The sequence below is a fragment of the Acinonyx jubatus genome, chromosome C1 (assembly GCF_027475565.1).
Source record: "Acinonyx jubatus isolate Ajub_Pintada_27869175 chromosome C1, VMU_Ajub_asm_v1.0, whole genome shotgun sequence".
Classification (NCBI taxonomy): domain Eukaryota; kingdom Metazoa; phylum Chordata; class Mammalia; order Carnivora; family Felidae; genus Acinonyx; species Acinonyx jubatus.
The window spans coordinates 148,758,801-148,772,607 of record NC_069381.1 but is presented as its reverse complement, the minus strand read 5'-3'; the positions used below and the strand labels follow the sequence as shown (position 1 = coordinate 148,772,607).

At 38.4% G+C, this 13,807-nt stretch overlaps 1 protein-coding gene across 8 annotated transcripts in view; it reads right to left on the bottom strand.

The window, feature by feature from the left end:
• SLC4A10 (solute carrier family 4 member 10) overlaps positions 1–13,807 on the bottom strand; it is a 305,973-nt gene that overhangs the window by 5,479 nt on the left and 286,687 nt on the right. For 6 of the 8 annotated variants that reach the window (XM_053215162.1, XM_027055634.2, XM_027055639.2 and 3 more), the window contains 2 exons: positions 5,897–5,964; positions 2,611–2,727 (listed from right to left, as the gene is read on the bottom strand). In XM_053215162.1, coding sequence (XP_053071137.1) covers positions 2,611–2,727; positions 5,897–5,964 — 185 coding nt within the window. Of the gene's footprint in view, positions 1–1,736; positions 1,776–2,610; positions 2,728–5,896; positions 5,965–13,807 lie in introns of all 8 variants that reach the window. The other 2 variants (XM_027055637.2, XM_027055636.2) reach the window with 2 other exon arrangements.

Below are 13,807 nucleotides of genomic sequence, written 5' to 3'. Positions count from 1 at the left end.
TTGGATTTCTGGAAGCCACACACTCTGCCAAGTTTCACTGTTATAAAGATGAAAGACATTAACCATTAACCAAGAGGAATTTTTCACATGGAAAGCTACAGACAATCCATCTAAAGGTAAACTTTCATTGCACAATAGTTTGAATCTCATGTTAGGAGGAAGGTATGTTCAAAGAGTAAGAAACAGGGGTGCCTGCCTGGGTGGCTCAGTTGGTTAAGCATCCAACTTTGGCTCAGGTCATGATCTCATGGTTTGGGAGTTCGAGCCCCACATCGGGCTCTGTGCTGACAGTTCAGAGTCTGGAGCCTGCTTCAGATTCTGTGTCTCATTCTCTCTCTGCCTCTCCCCCCACTTGTACTCTGTCTCTTGAAAATAAATAAATGTAAACAAAAATAAAAATAAAAACAAAGAGTAAGAAACAAGTGGTTGTATCAAAATATAAAGGATGGTCCTAATTAAAACCGAACCTGCTTAAAGCACACTACATTGTTTTACAACAACTAGTTTTTTTTGTGGTGAAAAGCATCACCTGACTATACTATTTACTTTAAGGAGTACCTAAAATACTATGACATAAAATTTTTTGCTTGAACCAAAGAAAAGCAGAGAAGGAGTTTGTACTATGGCTCCATTTAGTACAGGAAGAAAAGCAATCTATAAGTTGGTTGTCTCAAATTTTCTACATATTCTCATGGCTGGCATTTTATTTTGAGCTCATAAACCTGGAGTTCCCATTTTTTTTTAAAAAATCAGAGAAATGCCATATTTTTAATGTGAACGAGTCCATAAGCACATATTTCAATGGGTTTAAGAAATTACCCTTCTCATAATTCTGATTTTCTTCCAAGACCAAAACAGAATTACTGTGAGGATGACTCTATCAGACTGTAGCGGGGATCTTTGGGGAAGGAAGATAAAGCATGTTTTAGAATAAAATATGACTTCTGTTTGAGCCAAGCAAAGAAATACATGAAGATTTTAAAGCCCTGTTACAAGACAGAAAACATCAATCAGAAGTCTTTGAGGGAGCCTACTGAGTAACTTATATTAACCTCCTTTGGACTAAGTGTTAGAAGTAGTTGTTAAGAATGGAGAGAGGGAGAGGGGGAGGGAGGGAGGGAGGGAGAGAGAAAGAGAGAGAGAGAGAGAGAGAGGTGACTAATTCCAGATTTCTGGGATGAGAAGACTGTGCACATCCACTGTTTGTCTTTTTGGGATAGAGATGACATTGAAGCAGCATGCCATTTTGGGGTGACAAAAACCAGCAACAAGAGATATTCTGTAAGTCTAATGTATCATCTTTTCTGAGCCCATGTTTCCAAATATTTCTCATGAAGCCAGATAAAGCTTGCAGGTTTGGAAGCATGTGGTGCATAAATGGAAGCTCCCAGCTTTGCAATTTCTTAATTCAAGGATAAATTTTCTTTTTTTCCAATATAGAAATTTGATGTCATCACTAAATATGGTGCTGTGCGATTTGTTGATTTATATATGATGTATTCGTGTAAGTCATGTAGGAAAAAAAGTTCGCTCAAGCTTCCAACCTTCTTAAAGAGCTGAGTAGTTATAGGAACACCATAAACACTCAGTCCGATACTGGATCTAAGCCCAAGCCTTTCCATGCCTTTTGCCTCCCCAAAACTCACACAGAGAACATAGGCTGACCAGGTTTCTAGAAGACACCATTTAACACAGGAAATACAACCAAGGAATAGGTTTGAGGGAGAGGGTCTTACCTTTGGGGAATCAGCTTCTAGAGTGATTAGGAAGGGGAGCTTATGACAAAAATGTAATATAAAAATTAAGTAGAAAAAGTTAATTTAAGGTCATGAAAATAAAGGAACTTAATAACTAAACACTGTCCCAAATCCCTCAATCACTCTTTAATAAGAAGAGCTATTAGCATAACACAGAGATTTTTCTTCAGATCAGTATCTAAGAAGACTGGATGGTTTGAACGCTTATAAATTCTGGAAAATTCAGTTGGAAATCCTGTGATGACTCTTCATATTTAAGGACACACTCTTCCCCAGCATGCATTTACAACTTAGCATCCACAACTATAGGAGTGGTTTGTAATGTTTGCATACAGAGAAATATGAATGCATAGAACTTTCTGGAGCTGAAAGTTTTGGAGTAAGGAAGTTAGGGAAGATTTTCAGGGAGTTGGAACAGGAACCTGGAAATATACTAAGTGCAAAATCACCATTACATGTGCATATGGGGCTTAAGAAAGGACAATGGGGGAGTGCAAAATGTGGGCAGATATCTAAGAGGGTTCTGGGAAGTGGGTGATGAGTGAATATAATGGAACTTTATTGCAAAAGAGTAGGCCAAATGAATGTCCGAAAGTGGCCTGCATTGGGACTCATTTACAGCACCATTCTCCCCACTGTCATAGTTTTGGAATAAGCTTTTAATCTGAAAGGGAGATGTTGAAAAAAATACCAACAAATGTGCCAATTACAATTTCTGCCTACTTTTAAAAAGAGTTTTCTGAAATATTTTAGACCTAAATTCAATGGAAGCCAATACTATTCTTTCCCTAATAGATTCATGTCATAAAATGATTGGAATCAGTACAAATTCACATTATTTTGGAATTCAAACCTTTTAGAAGGAAAGCTTGACTCCTTATCTTTTGAGTTATCGGCAGTCATCAGAAGGTTCCTCCACAAGGCAGTCTTTGACATTTCATCGGAGATATTGATCACAGATGGATCATCTCTAGATAGAAGTTTACCCAAAATGAAATTTAAAAAAATTAAGTAATTGCAGTTATCTAGTGATAGAAACTACATATAGGACAGTCTTATACCTTTGTACAGTATTTTTCACAGTTAAAAATTAAGAAGTAAATAGTTCTCTCAATTATTTTTTTAAAATCTATGAAAAACAAACATCTCAACAAAAGATTCTAGTTATATAGACACTGGTTTTGGCTAGAGTTCTCCTAATTCATTTCAAATTACAGAGATGAGTTTCTGTGTGTTTATTGCTTGGGCTCTTGCCCCTACATTTGTAGCCGAGCAAATCAACTTCAGTCTCCTGCTCAGATTCTACAGTGGCTCTCACACACTCAGAAAAAAAAGCCTGGCAGGGGTGCCTGGGTGGCTCAGTCAGTTAAGCATCTGACTCCTGGTTTCAGCTCAGGTCACTTGCCGTTTGTGAGTTCGAGCCCTTCATTGTGCTCTATGCTGACAGCATGGAGCCTGCTTGGGATTCTCTGTCTCTCTTTCTGCCTCTCCCCTGCTTTCTGTCTGTCTGTCTCTCTCTCTCTCAAAATAAACAAACAAACAAACAAACATTAAAAAGACAGAGAAAGCCTGGTAGGTGGACCATAGGTTCTGTCCCTGCCCTCACCCTCCAAGTTCATCTCCTGCCATTACAGCCCTGCTCCTTCTACTCTGGCCACAAGCAGTGGTCTCCCGACTATTCTGGAACACTCTGGGCTTGCTGCCTCAGGGCCTCGTATTTGTCCTGCCTTCTGCCTATGATGTTCCTTTACATGGTACAACTCTTTCCCTCCTTTGTTTAAATGTCACCTACTCAGGCCTTTGCTGACTACTGTATTTAAAACTTCTGGGCCACCTGAGTGGCTCAGCCAGTTAAGCGTCCAACTCTTGGTTTCAGCTCAGGTATAATCTGTTTGTGAATTCAAGCCCCACGTCAGGTCTGCACTGACAATGTGGAGTCTGCTTGGGATTCTCTCTCTCTTTGCCCCTCCCCCTCTCTCTCTCTCTCTCCCCCCCCTCAAAATAAATAAACTTAAAAAAATAAAATAAAATTTCTATTTCCATCCACTCAGAGTACCCTCATCCTCTTTTGCTTCTTGTTTTTATTGCACTTTTCACCATCTAAAACACTATCCCATATTACTTGTGCCTTTATTTTTTGCCCCCCCCCCACCTCTATTCTACTTGAATATAAGTTTTATGAGGATGCCGATTCTTGACCATTCATCTGCTACTGTTTCCCCAAGAGTCAAGCAGGGCCTGACACTTGGTGCCCACTCAATAAATACTGGTTGAATAAATGAAGGCAGTCTGTGTATTTGGCAGATATCTTTCCAAATGACTAGAAAGGCCTTCAATATCAGGGCGCGTACAATGCTGGGTGCTTTGTTTGCATTTTAAAATGGCACCAATTTTAAGTGATGTCCAGAATTCTCTAAAATATTCCCAGGGCTAGAAACACAACCAAATAGAAGCAGAGATAAATTATAGGCCAAGTCAAAGAAAGTTTCAAGTGAGAAAACAGCACTCTCCTTACTGCACGAGGAAAAGATACTCTGCTGTGAAAAAAAAAAAAAACCACCTTCTATAGAAATCCTAGGCTGACCTCACATGACCCTCATCAGTGGTTGTTCACAGACGGCAACAAATTAGACTTTTTTAGAGAGACACCAAAGGTCTGGAGCAAAACCTTGGGTCTCACAGGGTCCCTCCCTTCCCAGTCTGGACATGTGTTCTTTTTAGTTCCTCAAATCCAGCAGCCCCTAGTAACTCAAAGCATGAAATCAACCAGTTTCCAAAAGAATGTCATATGGAATACATGTTTTTCACAATATTATGTGACAAAGAGCCTTGTAAGCTGAAGAGTTTAGAAAATACTGGATTGGGGAGCCTGGCTGGCTCAGTCAGTTAAGCGCCTGATTCTTGACTTCAGCTCAGGTCATGATCTCAGGGTTCATGAGTTTGAACCCCCACTGGGCTCTGTGCTCACAGAGTGAAGTGTGCTTGGGATTCTGTCTCCCTCTCTCTCTGCCCCTCCCCCATATGCGCTGTCTCTCTCTCTCTGTCTCTCTCTCTCTCTCTCAAAATAAATAAAAATAAACTTTAAAAAAAAAGGAAAAGAAAATTCTGATTAAAGAAAATTAAACTTTAAAAAAAAACATACAGCACTACTTAGATTCTTTAATATGCCAATATACACTATGAATCTCCAAATGGAAATGTGGTATGGAAATTTATTTAGCCAAAGAATCCTTTTGAGACGGGTACCACATGAGACCAAGTATCTATCTACAAAACACACGTGGGAATTTATTGATTCAATGAAACAATCAACAGGATTTTAAAACTTACATACAGTTTAAAAAAAGATAAAATGTCTTCGCATGTTTAGGTGGTAGATAATTATATTTTAAAAACCTAGGTAATGTGATTTTACAGTCAGACCCTGAAGATCTAGAAGATTTTTCCAATTTTTTTGGTAAATACTATGATAAATTCTTTCCAGAGGGAAAAGTTTTCTCTGCTTTTTTATTGGCATGGTCTTAAATTATCCTTAAGTGCTTCAATATCTATATATCTGTATGTAATTTTTGGCCAGATACGTTTTTAAGTTTTTATTATAACTCACAGGCATTTGAATTCTTTTGTTATGTCTTTGTGCATAAAGAAGATAGGCATATTTTGGAAGAGTTACATAAATACTTCCTAAAATGGCTGGTAGATGTGAATCCTTGAACTCAGGAAATAGATCATCTCTTTGGAAGTGCCATTTTTTAGGGGCAACTTCCCAGAGTTCAAACATTTACCAGTGATCAATTTAGTGAATACCTAGCTCATTTATCCTGGAATTGAATCTTGACCAGTCTTCAACTGATACTTTTAGAGCTTTTGTATACATTATAAAATATGAGAATAAAAGACTTCAGACAACAGTCCCCTGCCCCCCTTCATTTTCAGCCACTTGCCCCTACTCACGCAGCTACCAGTGTCAGAACTTAGTTCTAGGACAGGGTAATCTAAGTCCTACTTCCATTTCTTTCTATTCTAACACAGCTTCAACAAACCTTTGTAGGAATGCACACAGTTCACAATTCTTAAGTAAAGTATACAACAACACGTTTCATGACTCCAAGTGGTGTGCTTTTCCACGCGTATCTTACCTATAGTGCCCTTCCAATGGGAGCTGTACTGTGCCCTCATCTTCCATAGCTAGCATACTTTGTTCTTCCTGGAAAGACAAATGTAAAACATACAAAGTGAACCTGATGAATCTCCATTTTACATTAAAGAAGAAACACAGATTAATGTTTCACTATCTCATTAACCTCAGGACCTTCCACTTTGTTTGCATTTATTAATGCTAGCACAGGTCCTTTCGATAAAGTATCAGCTACCAAGAACATAAGTAATTAATGAGAGTCTCCTACCACAAAGTAGTTTAAATGCTAACAACAATCTCCTTCATGTCACTCAATGTAAAACGTGGTTAATTTCCAAGCAGATTTTAAAAAATAATCTACATTTTAAAAGGAAAAGAGTACGGGTAATGTAATTGTTTTCATTGTTATAAAGTGTACATTACATTCCCCGAATGCTCTGTTAGAAGGGAATGAGGATGTATTTAGAGAGGTGGTTCTCAAACTTTATTTTACATCAGAATCACGAAGAGGGCTTTAAAAAATATACAGATTACCAGGCCCCACCTCCAGAGTCTCTGATTCAGTGGGTCTGGAGTAGGGCCCAAGAATTTACCTTTTCCAGTGACTTTCCAGGTGATGCTGATTATGCTGGTCTAAGGACTACACTTTGAGAACTCCTGCTCTAGAGATTTGGAAAGAGACAGGAGAAGATGCCTTCCTGTATGGACCAAACACAGGTGTGTTTTCCACTAGGCACATCTTAGGCTTTAGTTTTGACTCAGATTTCTTCTTACAATGACAATATCCTACCCTTCCCCAACAAGTAGGGATATTTCATATAATCATTTCTTCATCTATAACACTTTAAAAGCATATCTTTATGATAAAGATAACCTTATGCTACCATATTAAAATGTCCTGGTTTAGGGGAGCCTGGGTGGCTCAGTCAGTTAAGTATCCAACTTCGGCTCTGGTCATAATCTCATGGTTCGTGAATTCAAGCCCCGTGTCAGGCTCTGTGCTGACGGCTCAGAGCCTGGAGCCTGCTAGGGATTCTGTATCTCCCCCTCTCTCTGCCCCTCCCCTGCTCGTGCTCCGTCTCTCTCTGTCTCAAAAATAAATAAACAATACAAAAACAATAAAATAAAATATCCTGGTTTAGTTTTCAATAATGTTATCAACCTTTTTCTATCCACCAAAATATTTTACTTATCTGTAGATTGCAGCTTCTATTTAATGCATTTATTCTTCAAATGAGTCAATTACCAATGCTTAAGTTCAGAGAACAATGTGGGTTCATTTAAAGATGTTAGAATCATTGGTTCTAAGTCCAAAAATGGAATTTTATTTATTCTATTGTATTTATTGTTTTATTTGAGTCCAGTTGAGACACGAGGCTACTAGTTTCAAGTGTACACGTAGTGACTCAACATCCCTACATCCCTATATGTTATGCTGTGCTCACAAATGTACCTACCATCTGTCACCATACAACACTATTATAGGATCATTGACTATATTCCCTGAGCTGTGCCTTTTATCCTGTGACTTGTTCATTCCGTAATTGGAAATCTGTATCTCCCATTCCCCTTCACTTATTTTGCCCATCCCCTACCCCTTCCCTCTGGCAACCATCAGTTTGTTCTCTGTATTTATAGTTGATCCTGCTTTTTGTTTGTTTATTCATTTGTTCTGTGTTCGAGATTCCACATATGAATTAAATCATATGGTATTTGTCTGTCTTAGTCTGACTTTTTTCACTTAGTATACTACCCTCTAGGTCTATCCATGTTGTCCCAAATAGCAAGATTTTATTCCTTTTTTGTGGCTGCGTAATATAGAAATGGAATTTTTAAGTTAGAGGTGAAGAGCTAGATGATTTCTTGACCAAATGGGAACTGAAGAGAGAAAATAGGGTGGGCCTGGAGGCTTAGCAGTAGGTTGCCTGATCTAAGTCAGCTTCCAGAAAGACTTGATCTTTGGCTGATGTCATTTCTTGCAGGCACGGCTGTTCCTAACATTATCCTCAATATACGGACCCTGGCCTCAAGTTGAATGCTGCCTCATCTGAAGAACCCTTGTCATATTTCTCATTACTTAAAGATACAGTGTTTTCCATCTAGAGTCTATTCAGCTAACCTATGACTATGAAATGTAATGTGGGGGCAGGTCTCATTTTCACTCTTGGAATGCTCTCTGTACACATCCAATCTACTGACCAAAGGCACGCTCCCCTCCGCTGGGACCTTATCCACCCTGCATACAGATATCTATGCCCAGTCTCTGTGGTGTACTAATGGAGAGGCCAGAGAGTACATGTCTCTGCTACTTCTCTACTTTTAAGTTCCCACCCACACCCCCAACCAAAAACCCTATGCTACATTTATACTCTGTGGTACTAATGCACGTGTCTGTTTCTCCCTTGCATTACAGGAACTAATCCTATTCTCTTTCTCTCTTGTTCCTCAGGGACATTTGTTCTTTTAAGATTCATCTGATATACTTTACTACTTGTGTATTATGCCTATTTCTCTTGTCAATGGAAGGACTATTAAAACTAATTCGAAATGAGTAGACAGCAACCATTGGTTGGAAATTACACATTTTAGCATTTGAGCAGAGTTAATCTGCTGCCTGGAAGAAGGCATGCCTTGCAAATGGGTTAGTCACTATATATGGAACATAATACATATGTCATATTAACTTATATGCACAACACTGAGGCCATGGACAGAGCATATGTATTCTTGCAGGTAAAAAAGTTTACTTCTGCTATAGAAAACATTACCTTAATGCACATGGAAGGACATACAGAGAAAACAGTCAGTGATCCCAAATGCTATTTAAGTAAAACCAAGATACAAACAAAATGCAATTCTCTCCTTGTCCACTGAAAGGTAAGCTTGGCATATCGTATGTTTTCTGACTAACTCGGAATCAAATGTCAGGAAGGCGTGTCGAAAGGTTTAATAAAGAGTACCATTCAAAAAGCAGAAGAGAGGAACAGCGTCACCAGCGCTTGGGTTACCTGGCAGCAGAAAACGAGGGCTCAAGATTGAACGTAACAGCCAAAAATTGGACCAAAGCTTTGGGAACAATTTTGTTTTTTCCTCAGATGATTTTCCACTTTTCTCTCCAATTGCTTTCAATAATTATTTTGCACTCTGTGGCTTGTTAGCATGTGTGGGCTTTATACTAGTCATAATTCTATCCAAACAAAAACTCATCACCTCTAAAGATAGCATTTCCAAGCCATGCTTATCTGAAGAAAAGGGGTGGCAGAGCAGCCGCTGCCTTGGGTGCCAGAAGGAAGCTGGGTGGGCCCCCGAGCCCAGGGACAGAGGGCCGGCTGCATCCCAGGCAGCGCTGTGAGGAAGCCAAAAATCTGAGACTTTCTGGGGAGGAACAGTCAAATCAGGCATTGGCCGTCACGACAATGACAACCTAGTTTATCTCAATCGTACAGGAACAGAGAGTGAGAGCACCCAGCTAAGTGCTACTTGTAAGTCAGAAGAACCTTGAAATGAGTTCCATTCAGCACTCCGCTCATACGGGGTCCCTCAAAAAATATGCTGAATTCTACAACATGGTGAAGATAGTAAAGGGTGATGATCAAAGTTGACCCAAAGACATCTGAAGGGTTTTGCCAGTTTGACTAAAGGGCTACTCATGCTGTGATTTGAATGGTCTCTTTTCACTAAGATAGTCAAAGCATTTGTCAGATACTGAATTGCTGAAAGATAGTCAATGCTATATCCAGTAAAAGGCAGGAAAATTGAGGGTTAAAACAATGAATCTAATTTATAGCACTCAAACATTTACTGAGCATGTATTATGTGCAAGGCACACAGTGGAAAATCCGGGAGCCATTCACGAATCCATTTGTCAAATATGTATTAAGCATAACCTACATGACAGCAGTCTGCTAGGTGCCCGTGATACAGCAACAAAGAGACAGACACTCTACTCTCAGAGGATGAGAAGGGTCATTGTAAAAAAATACAAGAAGAGGGGCGCCTGGGTGGCGCAGTTGGTTAAGCGTCTGACTTCAGCCTGGTCACGATCTCGTGGTCTGTGAGTTCAAGCCCTGCGTCAGGCTCTGGGCTGATGGCTCAGAGCCTGGAGCCTGTTTCCGATTCTGTGTCTCCCTCTCTCTCTGCCCCTCCCCCGTTCATGCTCTGTCTCTCTCTGTCCCAAAAAATAAATAAATGTTGAAAAAAAAAAATTTTTTTAAAAGATACAAGAAGAGAGGAAGTAGTATCTGAGCCAGTCTTATTTGATCAGTTTAGTAGAAGAAAGGAAGAAACTCTAGAAACAGTGCAGGCCAAGAATAAAAAGTAGAAATAAATAAGATGTGTTTGTATGACAATGAACAACCAGACTGGCCTGAGCCAAAGGCCTGTGCCGAGTGAAAAACAATATTGGAGTTAAAATGTGGTATGTTTTGATTAGTAGGATGTATGAATCGGAGTTATATTTTGTGATAGCATAAAAAATAATTTGTGTATCATGACAAAATGCTCTATGCTACCTTTAGTGAAATAGGTAGCATCTTCACTATATCCACTTCTCATGCAAAGTCTGTATCTATGTAGGAACCCCCAAGAAGCTCAAAGTACAAACAAAGCAGAGAGCCAGTGTTCACAAAGATGGCTAGAATATTAGAGAAAATCTTCATTAATTTTAGAATTCATAGATCTCAAAAAATGGAAGCGACTTTAGTGATCAAGTCTGACCCCTTTAGTTTATCCAAAAGGAAAACAAAGTCTACAGGACATAAGAAGTGTCAGACCATTTTCTTCTTTGATTACTAATAGAATAGAAAATGCTGCAAACATTACACACACACACACACACACACACACAAACTCTGAAAACCATAAAACTTGACATTTCTAAGAGCTATGTATTAAAATTTCCAACAGATAGAAGAGCCATTACATACAACTACTCACTTCAACAATGAAAGCTAAAGGTATAGTCTATATAGAATTTTACATAAATAATTGGATGCAACATATATTTTTCATCAGAATATTTGCTTCAGTATCTCTAAGTGACTTACCTAAATTATTACAAAATTCAGAAATTTTGATAGTGGAACCTTGGATTTAGAAGATTATATTCTGGAGAACCAGATACTGTGGTTTTAGAAAAGGCCTTATCTCAAATTTTAGCATGCAGCAGAATGACCCGGATGTCTGGTTAATACAGATTTTTGGACCGATCTGCAGAGTTTTGATTCAATAGGTCTGGAGTATGGTCCAAGAATGTGCATTTCTAAGAAGTTGCCTGGTGTTGGCTGATGCAGCAGAGGTCCTAGGACAACACTTTGAAAAAATCACTGCTTGAGGAAGAAGAATATGCTTGCCTCACTCTAAGACTCAATTACAAATAACACTTGCCTGTGTAATAATTAGGCCATGTTTCCCAAATCCACAACCAATTCTCATCTTTCTTAGCAGTAAGATCTGCTCTGTAATTTGTTTAACTGCACTTGTTCTTAGTTTGTTTTTTGCATCTTCTTGGCCTTGCTCATGATCCTTCTTCATACAGATCACAATTCTCACTTGCCTCCTGTTTTATTCCCATAGCATATATGTTAGAGTGAACCTCCCATAAACCAAGAAGTGTCAATATCATGATCACTGCCCAGAGCTGGATTTCCAGGATTTATCTAACATTAACTGCCTTCTGCCCCCACCCAGGAGCAAACATTCTGCTGGGGCTTTCTGCTTTTAACAGCAGCCCTTTTGTCAAATGTGTACAATGTCCTAGAGAATATTTAAGTAGAAAGGAAGGCATGTTGGTACTCTGAGCACATTTGGACATCCAGAATTTGATTCTGCAGTCTTCCCTTTACACAGAGCAATGTGCAAAATGTCAGGGTTCCAATATTCATTTCTATCCTGATTATAATCCTTTCTTTCTAAAAACTGAAGCATATGCATATGCATATGCATGAAGTACATGAAAATTTGGAACAGAAGCTCTGCGACCTTGGACTGGCCTGTGTAGCTATTTATTCTGCTTAACTCATTATTGAATTTTAAGGTCAAACTAATGTTTTCTCAATGCCATAAGACCAGAAGCGGGCTACTGATAAGAAAACCCTAGAGTATAAAGGTACAAGCTTGTAACTATCATCAGAAGGACAAAAGGTGAGCCTACTTTAAATTCAAGTCTCAGGGAGCTGAACATTTTCTGCTATTTACCATCTTTCCAGATCACAATCAAAGTTACTCAATTAATTTGAGCAATTGCAGAAATGCAGCATTTCTGGAGAACTTGTCCGTTTACCACCTGAATGCACAATTTCTTGGAAGACTGGGCCTTGGTATAAGATGCCACAGTAAGAAGATGAGATCCTTCAGTGGAGTCCATAGCCTCAAGAAAATGAAATACCGAGATCTGGGTGATCAAATAGAAAATCAACCAGAATTTAAGTTGGTTAAATCCTTCTTAAATCCTTCTTAAAATCTTCCCGTTCTCTATACTAATCATACATGTTTAATAACTAATTCCAAGTTAGAAAGTGAACATCTTTAAACTTCCTTTTCTCTCTCCACTTGTTGGATGGAGAATTACCTTTCTTTGCATTGGTCAGAACTATATTTTAATATAATTAAATTATGAATTATTTCTTCACTGTATTACTGATTCTCTTGTTTCTTTCCATGCACTGAGATTCGCATGAAAGCATCATTATATTAATCTATTTGAGACTTTAAAGGTCTGTAAATCTGCCTGATTAATGTATTATTGCAAGGCATTTCCCCCACTTTTTCTCATACTCTGATCTGAAGGATACAAGGACAAATTTGCCTCAATAAATCTTTAATCTATTTTTGTATCCTTTTGGAAGACATGGAGTCTGAGAAATTTAGTAATATTTGATTACTTCTAAAATATTTATCTTCATAATCAAAAAATAGTAAACACCCATTGGAATACAGTGGGCCTATAATGTAAAAAGGTTGGAAGCTTATTAAATAGGGTCTCTTTCTAGCTGAGATTAATAAATTCCAAAATGGTATCTGGCACACATTTATACCACACCATATATATGCAGCTTCAGGAGAGGTTCTGAGCAGTGGAAATAAGGGAGAATCTAAACTTTTCTTTAAATGACAAAAGGAGAGAAAATTAAATATAATATATGTGATATATACATTATACAACTTTTCATTTTACAAAGTTCTAGAACAGCAAGGATGCTCCATGGTATGGTAAGGCCTAAGGAGTGCGCTCTGAAAGAGATGATTATATGGCTGGGGCTGTTGCTAACTTTCTCTATGGAGGTAGTGGAGACATTCGAAATCAAAGCAAGAAAGTAAAGCAAAACTACATTTAGAAGTTACTGCTTTAATATACTTAATATCATTCTCATTATCAGAAAGACTCAGAAAAAGCTCATGGTCAAAGGGTTTTATATTCAAAATCATCTTCTTTGGAATTTAAACCTTTTTGGGTATTGTTTTCAAGAATAATTGCTGGATAATTTTAATTACATCAAGTATGGATAATTTAAGCCTTTTGAATGTTTATATTCCAGTGTCCATCTTATTTACATTTAATTTATACCAAATTCTGTCATATTTTTCTTGAATCCTATCTGAGGAGGAGGCCAAACCTTTACTTAAGCCCTAAAATGCAATATCATACTTAAGGCATTGTTGTTAAAAACCTTTCATAGTTAGGGGCACCTGGGTAGCTCAGTAGGTTAAGCACCTCTTAATCTCAGTTCAGTCAGGTCATGATCTCATGGTTTGTGAGATCAAGCCCCCCATCTGGCTCTGTGCTAACAGTGCAGAGCCTGCTGGGGATTCTCTCTCTCCCTCTCTCTCTGCCCCTCCCTTGTTTGCACTCTTGTCTCTCTCTCTCTCAAAACAAATAAATACATTTAAAAAACAAATCTCTTATAATTAGGGG